General features: G+C 58.9%; 9 protein-coding genes across 9 annotated transcripts; 5 read left to right on the top strand and 4 right to left on the bottom strand.

Annotated features, from left to right (window-relative positions):
* Positions 1 to 6: 6 nt before the first annotated feature.
* Positions 7 to 684, bottom strand: SPRG_07404 (hypothetical protein; the record flags this gene model as incomplete). Its single annotated transcript, XM_012346190.1, has 1 exon — positions 7 to 684. The coding sequence occupies one exon, from the start codon at positions 682 to 684 to the stop codon at positions 7 to 9; it is 678 nt and encodes a 225-aa protein (XP_012201580.1).
* Positions 685 to 1,331: 647 nt separating this feature from the next.
* SPRG_07403 (hypothetical protein) lies at positions 1,332 to 5,245 on the bottom strand (the record flags this gene model as incomplete). Its single annotated transcript, XM_012346189.1, has 16 exons — positions 5,173 to 5,245; positions 4,954 to 5,109; positions 4,649 to 4,896; positions 4,481 to 4,590; positions 4,297 to 4,436; positions 4,189 to 4,251; positions 3,980 to 4,135; positions 3,829 to 3,921; positions 2,866 to 2,946; positions 2,652 to 2,807; positions 2,369 to 2,605; positions 2,249 to 2,315; positions 2,049 to 2,188; positions 1,781 to 1,996; positions 1,511 to 1,732; positions 1,332 to 1,448 (listed from the first exon to the last, which is right to left on the bottom strand). The coding sequence occupies exons 1-16, from the start codon at positions 5,236 to 5,238 to the stop codon at positions 1,332 to 1,334; spliced, it is 2,268 nt and encodes a 755-aa protein (XP_012201579.1). The 5' UTR covers positions 5,239 to 5,245.
* Positions 5,246 to 5,559: 314 nt separating this feature from the next.
* On the top strand, positions 5,560 to 8,970 carry SPRG_07402 (hypothetical protein; the record flags this gene model as incomplete). The annotated part of the gene is made up of 11 exons (XM_012346188.1): positions 5,560 to 5,744; positions 5,790 to 5,957; positions 6,004 to 6,223; positions 6,275 to 6,694; positions 6,740 to 7,009; positions 7,057 to 7,412; positions 7,479 to 7,929; positions 7,981 to 8,616; positions 8,663 to 8,746; positions 8,795 to 8,895; positions 8,955 to 8,970. Exons 1-11 carry the CDS (start codon positions 5,581 to 5,583, stop codon positions 8,968 to 8,970), a joined length of 2,886 nt encoding a protein of 961 aa, XP_012201578.1. The 5' UTR covers positions 5,560 to 5,580.
* A 56-nt stretch (positions 8,971 to 9,026) lies between these two features.
* Positions 9,027 to 10,954, bottom strand: SPRG_07401 (hypothetical protein; the record flags this gene model as incomplete). The annotated part of the gene is made up of 6 exons (XM_012346187.1): positions 9,027 to 9,308; positions 9,351 to 9,493; positions 9,540 to 9,640; positions 9,686 to 9,824; positions 9,874 to 10,006; positions 10,055 to 10,954. 6 exons carry the CDS (start codon positions 10,952 to 10,954, stop codon positions 9,027 to 9,029), a joined length of 1,698 nt encoding a protein of 565 aa, XP_012201577.1.
* Positions 10,955 to 11,191: 237 nt separating this feature from the next.
* SPRG_07400 (hypothetical protein) lies at positions 11,192 to 11,542 on the top strand (the record flags this gene model as incomplete). Its single annotated transcript, XM_012346186.1, has 2 exons — positions 11,192 to 11,376; positions 11,419 to 11,542. 2 exons carry the CDS (start codon positions 11,192 to 11,194, stop codon positions 11,540 to 11,542), a joined length of 309 nt encoding a protein of 102 aa, XP_012201576.1.
* Positions 11,483 to 13,786, bottom strand: SPRG_07399 (hypothetical protein; the record flags this gene model as incomplete). Its single annotated transcript, XM_012346185.1, has 8 exons — positions 11,483 to 11,912; positions 11,959 to 12,037; positions 12,089 to 12,334; positions 12,384 to 12,689; positions 12,744 to 12,857; positions 12,910 to 13,012; positions 13,066 to 13,284; positions 13,332 to 13,786. The coding sequence occupies 8 exons, from the start codon at positions 13,784 to 13,786 to the stop codon at positions 11,548 to 11,550; spliced, it is 1,887 nt and encodes a 628-aa protein (XP_012201575.1). The 3' UTR covers positions 11,483 to 11,547.
* Positions 13,787 to 16,038: 2,252 nt separating this feature from the next.
* Positions 16,039 to 17,651, top strand: SPRG_07398 (hypothetical protein; the record flags this gene model as incomplete). The annotated part of the gene is made up of 2 exons (XM_012346184.1): positions 16,039 to 16,096; positions 16,144 to 17,651. Exon 2 carries the CDS (start codon positions 16,155 to 16,157, stop codon positions 17,649 to 17,651), a length of 1,497 nt encoding a protein of 498 aa, XP_012201574.1. The 5' UTR covers positions 16,039 to 16,096; positions 16,144 to 16,154.
* An 805-nt stretch (positions 17,652 to 18,456) lies between these two features.
* Positions 18,457 to 19,446, top strand: SPRG_07397 (hypothetical protein; the record flags this gene model as incomplete). The annotated part of the gene is made up of 4 exons (XM_012346183.1): positions 18,457 to 18,544; positions 18,597 to 18,849; positions 18,895 to 19,358; positions 19,415 to 19,446. The coding sequence occupies 4 exons, from the start codon at positions 18,457 to 18,459 to the stop codon at positions 19,444 to 19,446; spliced, it is 837 nt and encodes a 278-aa protein (XP_012201573.1).
* Positions 19,447 to 19,837: 391 nt separating this feature from the next.
* Positions 19,838 to 21,316, top strand: SPRG_07396 (26S proteasome regulatory subunit 4 A). The gene is made up of 3 exons (XM_012346182.1): positions 19,838 to 20,821; positions 20,869 to 20,940; positions 20,993 to 21,316. Exons 1-3 carry the CDS (start codon positions 19,844 to 19,846, stop codon positions 21,263 to 21,265), a joined length of 1,323 nt encoding a protein of 440 aa, XP_012201572.1. The 5' UTR covers positions 19,838 to 19,843; the 3' UTR covers positions 21,266 to 21,316.
* Positions 21,317 to 21,357: the final 41 nt, after the last annotated feature.

Here is a 21,357-nt window from a genome sequence, read left to right as displayed (position 1 = left end):
TGGGATTTAGCGGCGCGTAAGGGGATTTAGAGGCGCGTAGGCAGGACGCAGCGCACTCATGGCGGCGGCGGCGATCGCAAGCGGATCCGGACGCCGCGCGTAGAGCGCGTCGATGTGGCTGGCCCACGCCTGGTCGTGGAGCCGGCTCGTGTGGTACGCGGCGTACGTAAAGAGAGATCGCGGCGTGCGATGGCGCGTTGGTGACGTGGCAGTCTCGTGGGCCATCACGGCCAAGAGCGTTTGAATCTTGAGCTTGTCCACGAGCGCCCGCGGTATACGAGCAGTCCCTTGTTCGACTTGCTTTTTTGTCGCTACTGGCGGTGAGGGCGGATGATGCGGTCGGCCAAGGCGGGCGAAGAGGGCAACGGGCACGGGGGCCTGCAAGCGCGTGTCGACCGGCTTGGCGCCAAGGCGTCGGAGCTTGGCAACGACAAAGGCATGCAGCGCTGGCGGTGCGCATGGACTGCACGGCGGTTGAAGCTCCTCGCCGCGAAGCGCTGGGACGTCGACCTCCGGCGGGTTGTCCAGTAGTACCGTGGAAGCCTCATCCCGTTCAAAGTCCTCGTCGTCTGAGTAGCCATCCTCCGCATTAGCATTTAGAGGCGCGTCGATGGTCTCCATCTCCAGCTCCTCGTCCTCAAAGGCGTCATCGGCGTACGCGTCCCCTGAAGATCCGCTGCTCATTATTGTTGTGAAAAGTCGGCGATTCTGATGCTCCAAGTAAGACATTCCTTTGGCTACGCGCATGGCCATCCCAGAATCTCGATTTACGTCAAGAAGTCGCCGAGGTGCAGAGGATCGAGCAAGAGAGCGCGATGGCCCTTGCATGCATGCATGTCATTTCGCATGAACGCATGGACATGGTGACATCCATTAGCCTCCCGACGAGGACGTGCGTGGCGATCGTCCGACATGACCTTGCACCCCCAACACCACCCACCGCCAACTATACTATACGTCCTCTCTTGTGTACGGTGGGTTCACCAATCGGTAGCGACGTGACGCAGGCCGAGGTCAATATGCCAGCGAACCCGAGGATCATCATGGAAGGCGTCGAAGGCTATGTCACGGTGTACTCGGTCATTCTGCGGCGAAATGTCTTGCTCGTTTAGCTCCACACGGTGGTTGACGGCGGTAAGGTGTCGCGTTTGTCCCGCGCTTCCTTACGCCCATGAGCACAGGGACCGTCCACGGCCTGCCATGCAACAGCATGCCTTGCTGCAGAGGACACGGCCGATACCGTTGGCCTTCCTCTCTCATCTTACTGTTGTACATGATCTTTTAAGGGTTATGCAGTGGTGATTTCCTAATAGCATCGCTCCTATGTGCCTCTAAGCGTGGTGCACCGAGCCCGCCGCCGCCGATTCGGAGAGTGGCCGCGTCTGCATCGCGACCATCTCTGTCTCGTCGCCGACCGCCTGAAAGTCCGTGCTGGACCGACCCGACATCTACAGCAGCAGCAAGATCATGAGTTGTTTTTCCCTTGTCGACGAAATGACTGCTTTCGTACCAGTACGCTCTGCGTGGCGTAAAAGGGCCCGCCGATCGACGACGAGCGCTCGAGGAGCTGCGCAGGGTTGGACACGGGGCAAAATTCGGGCTCCATCACAACGCGGTGGCTGCTCGAGTTGCGGCGCATCATGTTGGAGCCAGGCATGTTAGGCTGGAGCTCGGCATGGCAGATGCTCTCGGCCGACGACGGCGGCGCCGGTGGCACGGGCGGCGCACCCGCCTATTGTACGATGCATGAGGCACAGTCGAAGCAGCGGTATGCGCGTACGTCGTGCTGCATCTCGCGGGACGAGAGAACCCACACGCCGTAGATCGTGATGAAGACACCGAGCGGGAAGCAAATGTACTGCGTGACCGAGTAGTCCTTGAACTCTTGAAAGTAAATCGCGCCGCCGAGCACCGAGAACGTGATGAAGAAGCACTGGAAGACGGGTACGATGTAGAGCGCGTCAAAGTACTTGAGGCCCAGCGAGAGCAAGTGCGTCTACTTGGCATTGTCAGATGCATTGCGCATCATTTATGGACAGGGAGAGCACCTGCATGGCGATGGTCAAGACGAGGCAGACGAGAATGACGTAGGTCAGACCCTTGTTGAACTGGTTGTCACCGGACGCCGACTGCTTGATGAGCTCACCCGTCGATTTCGCAAACATGACCGACTGCGCGCCAAAGACACCTACCAGAAATAGGAAATCAGATTCTAGTTTTTTGTACCAGAGGCACGAAGAAGTTGTACCCGCGAGGCCGGCGTACGCGAGCGGGTGCGTCTTGAGCACCGTCTTGTACTCGGTTGAGAGCGCGCCCTCTTTTTCAGAATGCGCTCGGCGTTCATGAGCATCGAGTAGAGGAAGAAGACGACGCCAATGATGAAGACGAGGTAGATGAGCATGTCCCAGCGGTAGTACAAGCGCAGGAGCTCGTGCAGCGTGTAGTTGGTGCTCTCGTGCGAGCCAAAGATCGTGACCATGACGGCGCCAATGACGATCCACACGGTGCCCCAGAGATCGTTGCGCGTGAGCTTTTCCTTGAGCCAAAAATGCGCAAACATGATGTTGCAGACGAGCGTAAAGGCGCCGACCGGCATGATGATACTCTACACACGCGCTGTCGTGGGCGGCGCATGGGCGAGGGTCGCGTACCTGCGCGGCAAACGTGAGCGCGGCAAAGTCCGCGATGGACCCGACGCCGACGCCAAAGAAACCGAGCCACCACCGCCACTGCGTGTTGTACGGCTTGCGCTCGTGGTCGGGCAGGTGCGCCTGCATGATGAACGAGTACTTTTGGATGTTGAGCCCCTACACAGGCATGGAAGAGAGTCAGCAACCGTGCTCGCTCTCGCCTGGCTGGACGCACGAGGTTCGAGATCGTCGACCCGATCAAGCAGATGCCAATGCCGATGAAGAGGTTGGACGTGTTGGTCTCATGGTCGGACATCTACAGCAGCATGGAGCGCATGAGCATCCATGGCGGCGTCGTCGGTCGCAGGTTACCTCGGCGCCCGCAGGTCCGATGCAGTTTTTTAATCTGTCGCAATAACCGGCCTGTGAAACCCGAAGCCGGCGGCGTACTGTATTTTTATTCTCGTTTTTACCCCGCCGCCAAAAAGGATACAAACACCAAGGTATTCTAAAAACAGCCCCGTGGGACGGTCGAAAACACTGTATTTTAATGCACGCTGGACGCACCATCAGAATCCAATGCGCCAATCAAAACGCGCGCGACTGCCTCTCGGACGAGGTGCAGTTTTCGTCGTCTTTTTTAAAATACCGGGCGACGACCCTTGTATTTTTTTCATTTTTCTGTTTTTCGGACATTTCGAGAGAGAGTGTTCCTCGCCTCTGCGCAACGAAGGTCCCATCTCTTGGACTAAGTATACTGTCCAGTGCTTTGACGTCGCACCCGCCGTAACAGGACGTAATGCAATGCAGCGTTGGATCGCTCGAGCACCATGCGTCCTCCAACCGTGCAGACGGCGCCACAAGCCTTGGTTGACGGCGGGCGCGGAGGCTGCAACCAGTTTTCTCGTGGGTTAAAAGATCAGAGATGTATGGCGATCCGTGACATTGCACTTGGTGAATGCGGCTCAAAGGAGGTTGGTTGATCACGCGACACGCAGAGTCCAGCATCATCATCATCATCGCAAGCCTGCGACGACGAGACAGGACGTGTATCGCACACGACGTGGGAGCCACCACCAGTGGGAAAGAGATGTGCGAACGAGCATCAAAAAACGATTGCGATGTGTCGTCGGGTATCTATGTTTCCTACTACACTACCGTTATTAGTGTGGACTCCTTGAGAGGGTGCAGCGCCTACCGAGATATCGACGCGCCGCGTGAAGGTCGGTGTTGTGGTGAGGGCAAAATCTTGGCTCTCGGTGCCCGGCGACGCCGTGCCATCGAGCGTCGTCTGCATAGCGTTTAACGCGTCAAAAGATGATAGCCTCATTGAGGTCAGGTGTACATACCTCGCTCAGCCGCATCTCACGCCGCGAGAGGAGAATGACGCCGCCGACGGTGATGGCGACGCCGAGCGGGAAGCAGATAGACTGGTAGAGCGTAAAGGCTTGGAATTCGTCAAAGTACACGGCGCCACCGAGGACCGAGAACGAAATGAAGAAGCACTAATACCATGCGATCTCGACTCGATGCTGCAACACAACGCGATAGTACGTACGGTGAAGACGGGCACCATGTAGAGCGCATCAAAGTGCTTGAGCCCCAGCGCGAGCATGTGCGTCTACCAAAGTCTCAACCCAGAAGACGACGACGACTCGCCACGTACTTGGACGCTAATCGTTAGGACCAAGCCCGCGAGGATCACATACGTGAGGACTCGATTGAACTGGTTGCGGCCTTGGAGCGAGAGCTGGATGAGCTCGCCCGAGCTTTTGGCAAACATGACTGACTGCGCGCCGACAATGCCTGCATCGATGGCCGTCGTACGTCGAGTTGCACGACGATGCTACCTGCAAAGCCAGCGTACGAGAGCGGGTGGAGCTTCTCGAGCGCGCGGTACTCGGGCGACGCCTTTCCGCACTTGCGCAGCACTTGCTCGCTGCGCATTAGCACCACGTGGCTACAAACGGATTCGTATCAATGTATCGGAGTCGATGTATATGTAAAGTGAATCGTACAAGAAGACGACGAGGCCGAGGATCGCGATCGCGTACACGGCCATGCTTCCGCGCATGTAGAGCGCAATGAGCTCGTCGAGCGAGTACTCGGGGCTCTCGTGCGACCCAAAAATGGCCACCGTCGTCGCGCCGAGCACGATGAGGCCCGTTCCCGCGACGTCGGTGCGGCAAAGCGGCTCCTTGAGCCAGTAGTGCGCAAAGCAGAGGTTGGCCACGAGCGTAAAGGCACCAATCGGCGTGATCACGCTCTACGCCGCCACTCAGATCTCATTTGCTCACGTCACCGTACTAGTATATTCTTGTACCTGGGCCGCAAACGTCAGTGCGGCAAAGTCCGCGATCGACCCGAGCCCGACGCACGCGAAGCCGAGCCACCAGCGCCACTGCGTGGTGTACGGCCGCCGCTGCGTCTCGGGGAGACGCACCTGGTGCAGAAACGAGTATTTTTGAATGTTGAGTCCCTAGTACATAGCGTAGAGAGAGACATTAGGGACACCATATCGTGGCGATCTCGCTGGTCGTACGAGGTTGGAGACGGTGGTCCCGACGAGACACATGCCAATGCCAAGGCCCAAAGAGCTCGAGCTCATCGCGCCAGATTCTTCCAACTGTGAGCCTTGCCGAGAACGCTGCCAGAGTTATGGTCAGATTCGATCGACCAGCTGCACTACCAAAGAAGCTTCAACAACTCGACCAGGAAGCGCATGAGACGCGTCAACACGCGTGAATGGCCCGTCCATTTCCTTGTCGTGTCTGCTGCGATGTGCTGCATGGAGCTTTCGACATCCACTCGACGTGTTGTCCAGAGTGTACCCTGACCCTCGTCCCAATTGATAAAGCTTTGAGTTAGTAGAACAATGCACGAGTAGTTAGTAGAGCGACAAACCCACGGGCTCTATATTTAGGTTCGAGTGCCATGGCCGAGGCCCGGAATGGCGGTGGCATGCAGCACTGCGGGTGCCAGATCGGGCGTCCGTGTCGCTGCGGGATGCGCCTGCGGCTCGCGCGCGAGGCCAACAGCGAGCCACGCGACGTCTACGACGAGGTGGAGCTCGCGCCCGGCGTCGTCATGCGCCTCAAGAAAGAAAGAATACGAGTACGCGCTTCTCCATCTTCCCGCGATCAGGACCATGTGAACTAGAAACGTGCCGGGCACGCGTCTCTATCGCCTCATGCGCATGTACCGCCTCTCGCATCTTGATGCGATCGCCGATATGACGGCCATCATCGACCTCGCCTCCATGCACAAGCGACTCATTATGACCGACATGACCGAGCTCCTCGCGCGCAAAGACGCATTGGCCGCCATGTACGGCAACGCTCTCGCCTACGCACTCATGAGAAGTCGTCATTAGCTCGAGCCATGCGACGATGACGACCAAGCAAAAGCGTGACGCGATGCAAACCGCGCTGCACATGCCGTCGCGGTACGCGGACCTGAACCTCGCGAGCCTCCAGAAGCCGCCAGCTCCACCCATGGCAGCGCCCGTCTCGATCCACACGCTCGAGCCGCATCTCAAGCGCCTTTTGGAGGTCGCGGCCGCCTCGATCGCCAAGACGCGCCTCAACCTCACGGTATTCGACTTTCCATTTGGACGCAACGAGAAGACAGGACATGGGGCGTAGACGTGCAAAGCGTTTGTGCAGACGTACGCGTCGACGCGCATCCAGTGCATGGTCCGCGGACGCCTCACGCGCCACGCCCATGTCCACGACGTGATTACGTTTTGGGGCTGCGCCGAGATGGCCGCGGCCGTGCGCCTCCAGCTCCTCGTGCGGCGTCGTCAGGCGACGGCGCGCGTCCATCGCGCTCGAAGCGCGTGGTGGGCGCGACGTCGCGGCGTTGCGATCCTCCATCTCCAGCGCATCGCCCGCGGCTACCTTGCTCGACAGCACTACGCGGAGGCACGTGCTAACGTGCGGGCGGCACGCACGTCCGCCGCGGTCCTTCGACTGCAGTGCTGGTGGCGGTCGCTGACGGCCCAAGCCTTTGTGGCCCGCCGTCGCCGGACAGTGCACGCCGAGCTCGACCATCGCCATCGCCACGTACACGCTCTTCCCATGCCAATGGCTCTTTGCATGGATGTGTAGGCGAGTGCGACGACAATCCAGCGGTACTACCGCGGCTACGAAGGCCGGCGGACGCTGCGGCGGCTGCGGATGGAGGCGTCACTGAGCGAGCCCGTACGCGCACTCGCGACGCAGTACATGGCGACCGGGGATCTCTGGGCCTTTCTCCGCGCGGTTGATCACGACTACCGGCGCTTCCTGCACGACAAGCAAGACGAGGAAGAGAACGCGACGACGTTTGTGCAAAAGTTTCTGCGCGAAAAGCACATGCTGGAAGAAAAGGCCATCCAAGTGCGTACTGGAGCCCTTATGCAGAGGACGAAGCACAACGGACGTAGGCGTGGCACGTCTCCCGAGCCCTCGAGTCGCCCGTGCTGCAACGCTACGAGCGCACGGCGTCGGCCTACACGACAGCATCGTCCCCCGAACGACCAAGTCACTCGTCGTCACCGCCACGGCCACCAGCGGCAACGTGCATCCTATCTCAAAGTCGGTCGCCGTCGCCCGAACGCCAAGGGTCACCGTCAAAGCCAGTGGCACCCGCAAGCCTCTTCGCGCCCGAAGCATCGCCCGACGAAGTCGCCTTGGGCCGCCTCGCGCCCGAGTCGGCGGACCTTCCAGACAAGTACTCGCCCAAGCTCCTTCGGCTCGCGATGGCCGAAGGCTACTCGCTACCGGAAGTAATCGCGGGCCTGTACGTCCCATGAGCACCACATGAAAGAAATGGGGGGTGCTCATGAGCATGAATGAACATGCGTAGTCGCGGTCTCGAAGCCCAAGGCCGGTCGATTCGAAGCATCAAACTGCTTTTGCGCGAGCTTCGGCGACGGACACCGCTCATGCGCAACTCGTTCCGGTCCGAGCGCGTCGTGCGGGCTGCCGAGCCGGTGAGAGACCGCCCCGTGCTGGCCATGTTGTCGTCCAAGTCATCGCCCACCGCCTTGCGATCGCCCACAGCATTGCCAACCTCGACGAAGGAAGCACCGTTTGCGACCAAAACTGAGATCCAAACGTACATTTTGCACGCGCTGCCCAGTGGTATCAAGGAGCCGATCGCGAAATTTCTCTTCGTCGCGGGACTGTTCATCTTTGTGCCACCGACGATCGACGCGAGAGGCAACCTCGCGGCCCAGCACGACCCATGGCTGGCATCGCGCGAGAGCAACCCGCATTTGAGAGCATACTTGCGCATGCCACCGGGGCTGCTCAAGGTTCTGTCGCGTCCATTTCGGTACGGATGCATGCAATGTGCTATGACATAGGTGCGACGTGAGCAGCTTCTCACGAGTGCTCTGGATGGGTCGTGTGCGATTCTGAAGTCCCATGGCCTTGTCCACGCCCGGGATTTAGCGCCCTATGACGTCGCGCATCTGGTCGACTGGAAGATCCCATTGACGCTGGCACAAAGCATCTTTTGGCTCTTCCAGTCGCTTATCGAGATGGCCCGCAATGTTCGACCGACGACGCTGGTTCGCCGACTCCACACCGAAACAAAGCGACCGACGACCCAGGACACGGAGGTCTTTGAGGGCGGCTTCTCGCCGCGGGCCGACACGCCGGCGATCGTCGCACGGGCACGCCTCGAAGACGAAGTCGGGCTCTTCGCCGACATGAAGGCACGTCTGGAAGCGCAAGTGCTGTCGCCTGTGGCCATGTCGCACTCAATCTACGAACTCCTGTTTCAAGCCGTGTTTGTGACGCTGCCGGTTCATGCGGACGACCTCGAGACGTACGGCAGCCACCACTTGGATGCGTTTGTGCACATGCTGGTGGCGCCCCAAATGGACGTGCTCAGCACCCAGCGACTGCTCAAGAAGCGCTGCGAGCGCGCGTCGGCGGTCGCCCGCGACTACAGCAACGTGTTTCGGGACGCCGGGTGCCACGTTGTGCGCGACATTGTACGCAGACGCGTTCTACGAAATACTCATCGCGTCGTTCATGTAGGTCCACCGCCAGCTCAACGCGTTCCAGCTGCCGATGGGCCTCGACGAGCAAGTGCGCGTTCTCGTCGGCCGGCTTGTGTTTGCCGTGCGCCTACATCGCCATGCACGTTTTCATACAACCCTGGCTGCGTAGAGCCCGACACCGCAGCGCCGCAGTACCCCCGACCTCGTGCCGCTGACTCGCCCGATGAGCAGCACAAGCGTCGACACGGTCTCGACCCCGTCGCGCGCCAAGTCAATTCTAGAGCCACTTGCATCGCCGCTCGTGTCGCGGGGCCAACGCATGCTGCAAGCCATGGATCCGAGTGAAATGGACGGCATTACCAACGTCTTGGACGACGACGTCTTGTGGGCACATGATCATCTCAAGGTCTTGTGACGAGTGCGTCCAGCGCGGCCTCGAACGCGCCTTGCATGAGCTGGAGCCGAAAGAGGTCGTAGCGCACGGGGCCCGACGTAGGCGACGCGCCGGTCATCTCCATTGTCACAAACGGCGACGTGGCATCGTGGGACGCGCCGCAAGGATGCGCATGCGGTGCTGGACCAAGCAGCAGCTGCGCTTCAATGAGATCCGTGAGACGTCGCCGCTGGCCCTTGACGTGCGTCGCCAGAGCCGTGTTCGAGTGCAAGCCAGATGCGTTTTCCACCTAGAACGAGGCGACTTGAACCAGCAACCACGTCCCGCATACCTTGTCTCGAAGAAGGACAAAGCGATACAGGCTGAGGGCACTCGTGTACACATCGCTGCGCTGGACAAACTCGGCATCGGGCAGCGGTGCCAGCAGCCGCGTCAGCAACGCGACGACGGACGGCAACTTTTCCTCGACGTAATCTACCCTCGCAAGGTGAGTTCTGCGCGTGCTCGAGCTTGGGTGTACGTTGCCAATGGCGGGCGACTTCATTCCGAACGCGGTCGACGATGACGGCAGTCGCGTTGGGGAACGGACAGTGTTCAATGAGCGAGCTCAGAACCAGAAGCCTAGGGAGTTGTCATCAAATCCAAGACATGCGACATGCATCAGACCGTGACGGGATCGCGATCGTCTCGACGACTTGTTGCCACGTTTGCAGCGTTCGCTGCCGCTCCTTGGCGTCGGGCACCATGACCATCGTCGTCAGCAAGGCCTGCAGCAGTGCTTGGTAGTGGTGGCGACGCTTCTCCTCTACGGATGATTCAAACGCACTTCAGAGCTGCTGTCGAGTGCCGCGTACGTTCTGCATAGGCGTCGAGACCGACGATTTTTTTGTCGGTCGACGCTTGAAACTGGTCGGGCGCAATGTCTTCCGACATGGCAGCTTTCAATGGCAACGTGATCGCCACCATGTGGACACCAACGGCTTTGACCTACTCGATACACGTCAACTAGGAGGCATACGAGTATGTATATCCTACTGTCGGATCGTCATGGTGCATGAACACTTGAGCGTACGGCGAGATCGTGTCCAACGCAGTCTTGGAGAGGGACGAGAAGATGCTTACCCAGGGCGCGTTGACGCCAAGGCACGTCCACGCCGCCAGCACGGCGACGCCCATGTCTGCGCCAATCAGGTCTGGCCCCAAGTACTTGATGTGGAACGCATCGGGGATCGATGTCCACAAGCGGGCTTCAAAGACCTTGCGGATCTCGGCTCGGATCTCGGCCGCGTCGTCGTCGATATCGTCATCCGAGTCGTCGTCGTCGTCCGACGCAGCATCCGTACCAGGGGCAACGAGTGCTCGCCACATCTGCACGTACTGCCGCCATGGCTGCATCGCGAAGAGGTGGTGCACCGGAATGACGGCGTGGCAGGCTGCCAGAAGGTCCTCGATGGTCGTGGACGGTCCGTTGTCGAGGTAATGCTTCGGCGCACGCGCAAGGACGCTTAAGAGAGCGTAGACGACCTTCTTGTGATCCTGGATCTTGGCAGATGCGTCCGGGCAAGTCGCTAGGGTGGGCGATATGCGAGCTAGGAACCCAAGGACCAACGGGTCGAGCGAGATGTGGCCCGATGACTTGCGCATGAGCATGGCAATGGCGTCGCCGAGGTAGATTCCCCGCTTTGTCGGTGGCAGACCTTCCAGCACTAATAGTTCGCGTCTCCATGAGCGTTCGCATGCAGCCGCCGTCATCATGATCCACGGTGTTTTACCTGTGGCGAGAGCATCCGTCCATCGTCCGAGCTCGACGACGTTGGTCGCTTCCTCAGCACGTAGCATCTCGAGGACCTCCATGAAGACATGCTTGAGCCCTTCCTTCTCCATCTCGACCATGGAGCCTTGGCCGTCGCGGATCTGCTCGAGGAGCGCGTTCATGGTTGACGTGAATTATCCGAATGACCGGATACGAGGCTAAACGCACGCAGTTTCCATGTGCTCGATGGAATCGCTTGCCGCCGAGGAGACCGCGTGGTCCTGCTCGTCCCGCAGCGAGTGGATGGCGCTCCTACCGACGACGCCCATCTACGTCTACGATGTAGCATCGCCTCGTCGGCTACGCTGAGGCTCATGGCGCTGGCGTAGATATGGCACGACCTCGTCCAGCGCAAGCCCATGCGGCGCTGGCGCCTCGTCGTCGACCAGCCAGCGTCGTCCACGGCGCCGACGTACATCGTGCTTGGCGACATCCCGATCCAAGCCATGCACGACGGAAAGCGCAACCGCAACGCTGTCATGGACGATCCTGTCGGCGTCGCGGTCATCTGCCACGACGACAGTGCGCCCGTGGACCTCGAGCAGTACGTAGCACATGCTTGTCCGCCTTGACCCACGGTCCGTAGACTCTCGGCGCTGCGCTGCCGCCTCGCCGCCATGCAGCCGGGCCTCGACACCGTCTTCTTGACCATCACAAACGCAACGTACAGCATCCATTACTATGCCCTGCAAGCGAGCTTGGGCGTCTAATCTCTCTACAAGTTGGACTTGCCGACGTAAATGACGTTGCGCGAGAGGCAGAGCTCGACCATTTCGAGGAGCGCCGCCTCGAGCGCGCGCTTGAACTCGGCCGCCGACGTCGTCGCCTCGTTGTTGTAGCACGTGATGCTAAAGTTGATGCGGTCGGGCTGGAGCGCGTAGCAGATGCCGTAGCCGTCGTCGTACATGGCCGAGAAGCCGCCCCAGATCGGACTCGCGCCGGCGCCGCCGCTGATGTTGGACGTCGAGATGCGGTACCGCTTCGAGAGCTCGTATGCCTTGTCCGAGAAGAGCGACGGGCGCGGCGTGATGCCCGACATCTCGGACACGATTTGGAGGCCCATCAAGTGGCGGTCCACACCTAGTTGGCATGCTCTGACCCCAATTTCGATCAAAGGCGTCTCTACCTTGGCCAAGCAGACTGTTCTTGATGACTTCGCCGTGGCGCTGGATCGCGGTCTGGAGCGCGTCCCACTTTTCAGAGTTCTACGCGGATATGATGCGTCTCACTTCAAGACAAGTCCGAGCACAACGTACGTCCTTGGAGGTGCACATGGTCTTGCAAAAGGCGAGCGACTCGTTCGTGAGCGACCGGACCGTCTCCGTGCGCCCGTGGTAAAAGAGGCGCGTGTGCGCGGTCTCGTACACGGCCGGAAGGAATTTGAACGTCTTGTAGTACGCGAGCTGGATCGCTTGCTGCACGAAAAAGTCGGGCGAGAGCTTGTAGCGCTTCAAGAAGGCGTGGCCGTAGTGCTGGAAGAGCATCGTCGAAATGTCGCTCGCCTAGTGATAGATACATCTTGATACACCGATACATGGCGGCACGGTGTACCTGGATGAGCTTGCTCACGGCCGCCGATGCGCACTCGATCGCCGTCATCGCGTTATTATCGATCTTCCAGTGCAGGCGGCGCGGCTTGTGCGCGGGCGGCGCAATCTTGGACCGCTCGAGAAACTTGCTCTTGAAGTTTTCGTTGACATACTTGATGCAGTAGTCAAAGACTCGGACGACGACGAGCGCGTCCGCCCACGCGTGCTGCCCGTTGATGCCCGTGCGGCCGTTCTCGTGCACGACGAGGTTCACGGGCTTGTCGTACCAGCGGTTGCGGCCGTCGCCGAGGAGGCAGTTGCGCGCAATCTACACAACGTCGTAGGTTGGCACTCCATCACGCACTTGAGATTGAGTGTGTACGTCTTCGCTCGTGGCCGGCGACGACTCGTCGAGCGCAATGACCAAAATGGCCTTCTCGATGATCTCCAACGATTCTTGGTTGCACGGGTCGAGCTCCACCAAGTAGTTGCGAGCCTAGTCGTGACGATGAGGCTTCTTTTCATGGCCGACGACGAGTAGTGCATACCTTGGCCCAGTTGGTGCGGTTCTCGGACGTCAAGACGCTCACCGGCGGGTAGCGCTCCAAGTCAAAGAGACCTGTGGCCTCGGCGCGAATGGCTTCGAATTGGCTACAAAACAATACGCATCGAACGGGCTTGTATGCAGCAAATCGTGTACGTACTTGACGAGCTCGGCCAGCGGCAGCGTGTTGCCCTGGTCGTCCATGACGTCCATGGCCCAAATGCAGTTGTTGCGGAGGACCACAATGTGCTTCTGCGTGTGGTCGTACACGCGGATCTCGTCGCAGTCTTCGTCTGGGATCACGCACGAGTTGAAGAGGCGCGTGTACTGGTGCATGCACAACTTCTTGCCCATCATCTTTTCCACCGGAATCTTCTCCCTGTGCCAGCATGAGCTGCTGCGCATCGCATTGTTACAAGCACGTACGCGAGGATGTCCTTGCGGTACTTCATGAGCGCGACGGTAAAGATCGCAGCCGATTCGCATTGGCTCATATCGCGCGGGCCCCAGTTGCCGGGCAGCACGCCGTACCAGTTGATGTTGATCGCGGACGGGTAGCGCGGCTGCATGTACGCAAACGTCTCCCACCACTCTTCGAGCCAATTCTTCTCCGAGGCCGCGCGCTCTTCCAGGAGCGCATGGAGGCTCGGGCCGACGCCGTGGAGGAAGTCGTGGCACACGGCCTTCGTGTGCTCGAGCTCGGCGGGCGTGAGCAGCGGCTCGCAGCTCTTGACGTAGGCCTCGAGGGTCTGCTCGAGGGCCGGCAGCGGCAGTGGCGGCAGCGCGTCCTGGTGGCCGTACGTCGTCTCCGTGGTCATCTCTCGGTCGGTGTTTGCGTTCTGGCCCGGAACTTCAAGCTCAACGTCTTGGGTGGCTTGCATGGCGACTTTGGCGTCGCGGATACAAAACACAAGATAACATAAATTTTTGCCATTTTATGACGAAAAGATCGCTCCGAGAGGAAAGATTTCAAGGGTGACGTTTGTCGAGTCAACATCCAGCCGACCACGCCCCCGCGCTGCCCGCCACCCGCAGCTACTGCTATTACCTCGGGACGTCCTATCATGCACTGCGATGATGTGGGCGCAGGCGACGGGATGCAGGACGTCGAGCAAACTCAATGGGCCCGAGTTTTGAGCCCGACAAACTCAAAACGCCCGTGGTGTCGCGCCGGTGTTTAAAACAGGCCGGGACAGGCGTCAGCTTCCGGTCTTGAAGTGACATGCCAGCGCCGTCGTGTCATCGGTCATCGCTCCGGACGCATCGCGATCGTCTACGAGCGTTCTTTCTTCTAGCAGGGCTGTGTGGAAAGATTGGAAATCGTGCACGATGTCTCGAGCAGCAAGTTGCTTGGCCATGCAGCGGAGTACGTCGTAGTGGTAAGCTGCGATGTATACGTATTTGTGCAGCCAATCTTGCTGGCGGACGAGCAGTCGAGAACGTAAACCGCCGAGCCCCCGCTGTCGACGTGACAGCCCGACGATCCATGACGCAATGGTTGGTTGATGATGCAGCAAAGCATCGTTAAAGTCAGAGTACCGCCAGGACTGCGGCGGTACGGCTCGATGCTACTAATACTAATAGCATCTAGCCGTAACCTGGTTTTACTTGGTCATGTTGAGCGAAGCAAGTGTGATGAGGCGCGCCTCGTCAGGATCCCAGCATGCTCGAGGACGCCCGCTCGACGCTTTGCGATTCCTTGTTGATCGAGAATTAGTGCGATGCCTTCGTTGCCATCGCCGGTGCCCACCGAGGAGCGACACGACCGCTTCATGTTGCTGACGTTGGCAAGGTCTGATCGAATCTGGTTGAGCTTGTCAAGGCCTTTTTGCAGCTCGGTTTGCATGCAGAACAATATGTTGCGCGCGTCCGGGTGTGGCCTCCTCGTACATTGACGATCTCGCCGTTCTCGGTCGTCTCAAAGTACTCATTTTTGGCGCGAAGCACGGCGCTGATCTAGCGCTCAACGTAGCGGCCACAGAGCTTCGCAGCTCCTTGCGCCCGGCGGCGAGGTAGCTGCCTCCTCTGGGACTGCTATCGATGCGGCGTTGGACCTTGGATTACTGTCTGCATCCAACGCCGATACAGGGGCGTCGGGCGCACGGAATTCGAATGCAAGTCTTTGCCATGCGGGGGAGGAGTCATTACCATGTGCTGAAGGATGCATGACATCAACATGCAACGAATAGGTTCCCGCTCAGTAGCGTGTGCTTTAGAGACTGAACGCTAATAGTACTACTGCGTGACTCGCTACACCCCCGCTTGGCCATGGTACAGCCAAATCAAGTAGGCCATGGGCTCCAACGGCAGTACTAGTCGTCGCGTGAATGCTGCTTTTACCCTCTCGCCGTTTGTGTCATCTGCAATTCTCATAGCGTCTGGTTTACCCGAGCACGTCCGACCTGTAGCGCTTAGCGCCTAGATACCGAAGGTTGGAGGCCTCCCGACGGTTGATGCCATCTATGCTGGTTGTGAATCAACATCAACTCTTTTCAAGCATGCAAACCGAGTGCAACGCTTCGATTGCTGCGTTGCTGGCTTCGTACCGGTATCACTGTAGAGAGCTCGTCCAGTTATCAATCACGCAGAACAGAAAAGAGCGTAAGTGCTACGCAGCGTCTCTGCGCGCGGTTCAAAGCGACGAAGAGTTGTGGGTCGCATGACAATGTTGGTTGGATGTTGTGCATAGGTTTCGCGCCATTTTTGATTTCTCACTTCGTTTCGCACACAAGGCACGGTGTTTCACACGGTCAAGTCTCTTGCGCTGTGTAGCAACTCAGACATTCAGTGGTGTGAAAAACAAGTCGGCACTGAAACCGTTCAATTCATACAAACTTCAAGTCATGAGCCGTTACAGGCCTCCCGCACCTTACCGGACCGCGTGACCAACCAAGGGCATTTCTTGAATGGCATTGTTCTTACCTGCCTTGTTTATTTTATCATTTAGGTTTTGTATGCAAGCGCAGATAGATGCATTATAATGCGGCGGCTACTGCTCAAATTCTTTTGACTGGCAATATCCGCCAATCAGAGACGCGCATGATGTCAGTAGGGCTAGGGTTTTAAAGTGACTTGGTGTTTGTAAGAAGTGAGGGGGCACGTGCCCCGTTCTGATTTCGTAATCGTGCTTACTAATCATTTGCTTGGCTCGGGCACAAGCAGCGAGCGCGACGGACCTCGGCGGCAAAACGGTATCCTAGACCTCTGTGGTGGCAAGCGGAGCTGATGCTGCTTGTAGAACTCTCGACGATGGACCCGTTCAACAACTACCCCAATGGCAATCAAGGCCACCCGAACATGAACCACAGCCGCATGCCCCACAACATGCAAGGCGTGCCCATGGGCATGCCCATGATGCCCGACCTTGGCATGGGCTTTGACGGCTCGTACATGCAAGGCGCTGGCGGCTACGGTTTGCCTCCGATGCAACCACCCCCGATGGCAACGGCCTTGACGCCGATGTCGACCACGTCCAGCCAACCCAGCGCGGCAGCGTCGTCCACCACCTCGAAGGCCAAGAAGCCATCGGCTGCTGCGTCACGCAAGCGCAAGGCGCCGCCGAGCGATACGCAGTCCAACCCAGATGTACCCGATAGCCCGTCGTCGGCTGCTGGTGGCGCCGGCGGTGCTGCCGACAACGAGGAGAGCCGCAAGGCGCGTCGCCGTGAGCAAATCGCCAAGGCCGCGCGCAAGCATCGCCAGCGCCAGAAGGACGAGCTCGTCGCGCTCCGTGAGAAGGTCAAGGACTTGAAGGAGCAAATCGAGGTGCTCCAGAGCTCCGAGCCGTCTGAGCACGACACGGAGACGGGCTGGAAGCAGGAAGCGGAGCAGCACGCTGAAATTCGCGCGCGCGTCGACCAAGAAAACGAGTTTCTGCGCAAGACGCTCATGGAGCAAATGAAGTTCATCCAGCGGCTCCAAGACTACTTTACCAAGCAGCCGCTCCTCAACGCGCCGTCGCTCAACAAGATGCTGACGACCGCGCCGTCGTCGAGCGCCCCGTCGCCCGCACTCATGCCGCCGCCGTCCATGCCGTCGTCGTTCTTCCAGCTTCCGACCGTCTCGTTCCGCGATACGCTCATGAAGGTGGCCGACGACGCGATCCAGGCCGCCATGTCCTCTGTCCAGCACGGCGAGCAGCTCTTCAAGCAGCCCAAGGTCGCCAACATGAGCTACCTCGGCGTGACGGTCCAGTACGAAATGGCAAAGGACAGCATCCAGATCTTCCTCCGCCACGTGCTGCCCAACGTCAACTACATGGACGCGAGCTCGCGCGTCTGGGACCTCCTCACGTCCAAGGCGTTCAACGAGGAGTTTCCGTTCATGGAATCGTATGAAGTGCTCGACGCCATCGACAACGACACCAAGTACGTGCGTGCACTCCTCAACCTCGCGCTCCCGAACGCCGACGCCCACGGCACGGGTAAGATCAAGACGGAGCGGCTCCACGCGGTCAAGCGCCGCGTCGTCGCCAACGCCGTGTACATGGCCGCGCGGTCGGTCACGGACGACCCGAGCTGGCCGCAGACGCCGGCGTACATTCGTCGCAACCAAAACCTCGGCATCGTGCTGCGCGAGTGCATGGACGACGGTCGCCGCGCCGCCGAGGTGCTCTGGTGCATGAAGGTGACGCTCGACGAGCACACGGACAGCTCGATCACGGCCAACACGCCCGACACGATCCTCCGCAACCTCTTTGAAGTCACGCCGCCCTTCTTCAAGTCGCTCTTGGACCGCGTCCAGTAGTACAGTAGTCGTCGTCGTCGTCGTTGATAGCGTAGGAATGAATAGTGTCTTGCTTTTGAATAGTCTCTTGCTTTTGAATAGTGTGCAGATTTCGTACGACGAGTCGTTGTGCGCAAACGATACTAGCATGTCAGCAGTGGAATATGCAAAGCATGACGTGGCAACACCGAACGCGGCTCCGGCGACACGACGCAGAACCTCGCCACCATCCTGTTGGCAAACGTCAAGTTATTCTGGCGGCTCTGCGAGCGCAATACAAGCGTAGTAGACACAAACGTGTGGACCAGTCATGTCCAAGTTGCAGCGCAACAACCGTGGACTAGACGTTTCAGGAAAGGGTAGTGGGGTTACAATCTGCAGCCCAACCGACATGTGCATAAACGGCGTCGCGTCGACTGCTATCGATAGCCACCATGAGGGCGCCAATGCCTCTTCTACCTGCAAGTAGCATGTATCGCGGCGCCGGTAGTGTCGTTGCTGTTGTTGGTTGTGAAGTTTAGAATGCATGGTTGTCGCTGACGGGCGATTTCCCACGTGTAAAACACGCCAAACACCCACGACAGCGCGCATTCCTCGTAAGAGCACGCTTTCGGCGTCATCCTACGGCAGTTCAAAGCGACATCACCCAATGATGGACATGCACTGGGGCGTGGAGAGGGAATGTGACGCCGCACGGGTTTGCTGTCGTGGTAATTACCCACCTCTGGTGCGTCATTTCTCACGTGAAAAATGCGTGGTAATAGTCGCCGTCAAGATACGACGTGACCAGCTGGAGACAACTGGATTCAGACGCAAGGTTTCCGGTATGGCGGAGGTTGAGCTGATCCGCACGGGCAAGGAAGCTTCACCAGTACCAACGCAGCGGCTCGGCTGCCGTCGCTGCCTCATTGCAGGTATGCAGTATCTTGACCTCCTCCATTCACCTCAATCGCCGAGCGTTTGTAGCTTGCCTCGTCCTCGCGGGCGTCGCAATCGGTACCGTAGCCGGCGCAGCTGTGTTTGCTGGCTTTGCCGCGCCGCCAAAGGTCGAGGAAGCTACGATGGCGCCAACGCCCAAGCCCTTGCTCCTCATGATTGGCGACTCGATCACGCAGCAAGCATCCACCGTGAGCCTCCACGGGTTTCAAGCACTGCTCGCTGAGAACTACATTCGTCGAGCAGACGTTATCAACCGCGGTCGGTCGGGTTGGACAACGCGGTATGCGCAATGTATTCCAAGCTTAAAGTCAAGCAACGTGGCTAGCAACTACTTGCCAACCGTCCCGGCAATGCTGCAGGAATGGTCTACCCGACCGCCGAGCCTCGTGATCCTCGAGCTTGGTACGAACGACGCCACCCGTCCGAATGCGACCGACCAGTATGTCCCGCCCGACGAGTACAAGGCGAACCTCGAGGGTATCGTGCACGGCTTTCTCGATGCGTTTCCCGCGACCAAGTTTCTCTTTTTGACACCGGCCGTCTCGGACGACGACATGTTTACTGATCAAGCCCACCTAAATGCGCGGGCAGGTGCCTATGCCAGCCTGTGCATGGAGGTGGCTCGTCGCCTGCACTTTCCCGTCGTCGATCTCTGGACCCTGCTCCAGGGCATGCAGAAGGACGTGCTTTCCGACGGTCTGCATCTCAACGTTCTCGGCAACGAGTTTGTCCACGACCAGATCATGGCTGCAATTGCGAGCTCCGCAGCTCACGCCGAGCGCGCTGCCCGTGCAGTTGTAGCACATCTTTTTGGCATCTTGTCGAGACCATCGGCAAAGATCTAGCGCTTAGCATCGGAACCGTGCCGGTAAACTAAGCGGCAACGATGGTGGTGAAGACGCTGTCGGAAGCCATCGCACTTGAACCTCTCACCACCAGTTAACATGGCAGTTTTTGTGGCGTTCACATGGCAGTAGGGCAGAGCGGCCATGGTGCGTGACGTAGCGACGCACTGCACTGTGCGTCGTAGCGAGTCGATTCGATGTACATGAACACGGTGCCCATGACTCGTACCCACCCCGGTCGTGCCCGTGGGAAGACCGTGGTCGGATAGGTCGCTGCCGAAGTCGCGATCCAAGATCTTAGGCCCACGTGGCACGCTCTGCGCGCCTCGTATCCGGAGAAGAATCCCGAAGGGGCGAGAGGGCGAATCCGGTTAAGGTCTATAGTAACCGGATTGATCCCCCTGCTACAAAGTTTGTATCCAAAGAAATATGGGGCAGGGACAAAGCGGGCTCCCGGGCAGCAAGAAGCCCGAGAAGAAGGACGAAGCGCCCAAGCGCAAGAAGTTCGAGCCGCGCGGGGGCGCCATGACCCGCAAGCGCAAGAAGAAGAAGGGTCCCTCGGTCGCGACGCGGATCCCCGCGGTCTTCCCGACCGCCAAGTGCAAGCTGCGCCTCCTCAAGCTCGAGCGCATCAAGGACTTCCTCTTGATGGAAGAGGAGTTCATCAAGAACCAAGAGGTCATGAAGCCCAAACAGGAGAAGGACGAGGAGGAGCGTTCCAAGGTCGACGACCTCCGTGGCACGCCCATGGGCGTCGGGACTCTGGAAGAGATGATTGACGACAACCACGCGATCGTGTCGTCCAGCGTCGGCCCTGAGTACTACGTCAGCGTCATGTCGTTCGTCAACCAAGACATGCTCGAGGCGGGCTGCTCGGTCTTGCTCCACAACAAGGTCATGGCGGTCGTTGGTATCCTCTCGAACGACACGGATCCGATGGTCAGCGTCATGAAGGTCGACAAGGCGCCGCTCGAGTCGTACGCTGACATTGGTGGCCTCGACCAGCAAATCCAAGAGATCAAGGAAGCTGTCGAACTGCCGCTCACACATCCCGAACTCTACGAAGGCATTGGCATCAAGCCGCCGAAAGGTGTCATTCTCTACGGTGAGCCCGGTACCGGCAAGACGCTTCTCGCCAAGGCCGTCGCCAACCAGACGTCGGCGACCTTCTTGCGTGTCGTGGGCTCGGAGCTCATTCAAAAGTACCTCGGTGATGGCCCGAAGCTCGTGCGTGAGATGTTCCGCGTCGCCGATGACCACGCGCCGTCGATCGTGTTCATCGACGAAATCGATGCTGTCGGTAGCAAGCGCTACGACTCGAGCAGTGGCGGTACCCGTGAAATTCAGCGTACGATGCTTGAGCTCCTTAACCAGCTCGATGGTTTCGATGAACGTGGTGATGTCAAGGTATACCTCACTCTTGCACTAGCCGTCTTGTCTCATGCGCTGCCTAGGTGATCATGGCAACGAACGCCATTGAAAGCCTTGATCCGGCTTTGATTCGGCCAGGTCGTATCGATCGCAAGGTACACATTATCCCATTGCTGCGTTTTTCACACTGAGCTTTTGCACGTCTAGATCGAGTTCCCGCTCCCGGACGTCAAGACCAAGCGCCGCATTTTTGCGATCCACACGAGTCGTATGAGTCTCTCGGACGACGTCGAGCTCGAGGAGTTTGTCATGTCCAAGGACGAGCTCTCGGGCGCTGACATCAAGGCTGTGTGCACGGAAGCCGGCCTCTTGGCGCTTCGCGAGCGCCGCATGCGCGTAACGCAAACCGACTTTCGCAAGGCCAAGGAAAAGGCTCTGTACAAGAAGAAGGCCAACATCCCCGAAGGTCTCTACTTGTAAGCGGCTCCGCCTTGTCGCGCAATGCAATGAATGAAATACATGACACCACTATCCCTTCTCTTGACATGGCAATATCTGCTGTTGCTCGTGTC

The sequence above is a fragment of the Saprolegnia parasitica genome (assembly GCF_000151545.1).
Source record: "Saprolegnia parasitica CBS 223.65 unplaced genomic scaffold supercont2.27, whole genome shotgun sequence".
Classification (NCBI taxonomy): Eukaryota; Oomycota; class Saprolegniomycetes; order Saprolegniales; family Saprolegniaceae; genus Saprolegnia; species Saprolegnia parasitica.
The sequence above is the reverse complement of the archived record's forward strand: the minus strand, read 5'-3'. Positions and strand labels throughout refer to the sequence as shown.

What these genes read in the sequence shown, in the direction of transcription:
- SPRG_07396 (XM_012346182.1), top strand. Translation starts at nt 19,844, where the DNA reads ATGGGGCAGGGACAAAGCGGGCTCCCGGGCAGCAAGAAGCCCGAGAAG. An exon ending in ATGAACGTGGTGATGTCAAG is followed by an intron (nt 20,822 to 20,868) that starts GTATACCTCACT and finishes TGCGCTGCCTAG; the next exon opens with GTGATCATGGCAACGAACGC. An exon ending in CAGGTCGTATCGATCGCAAG is followed by an intron (nt 20,941 to 20,992) that starts GTACACATTATC and finishes TTGCACGTCTAG; the next exon opens with ATCGAGTTCCCGCTCCCGGA.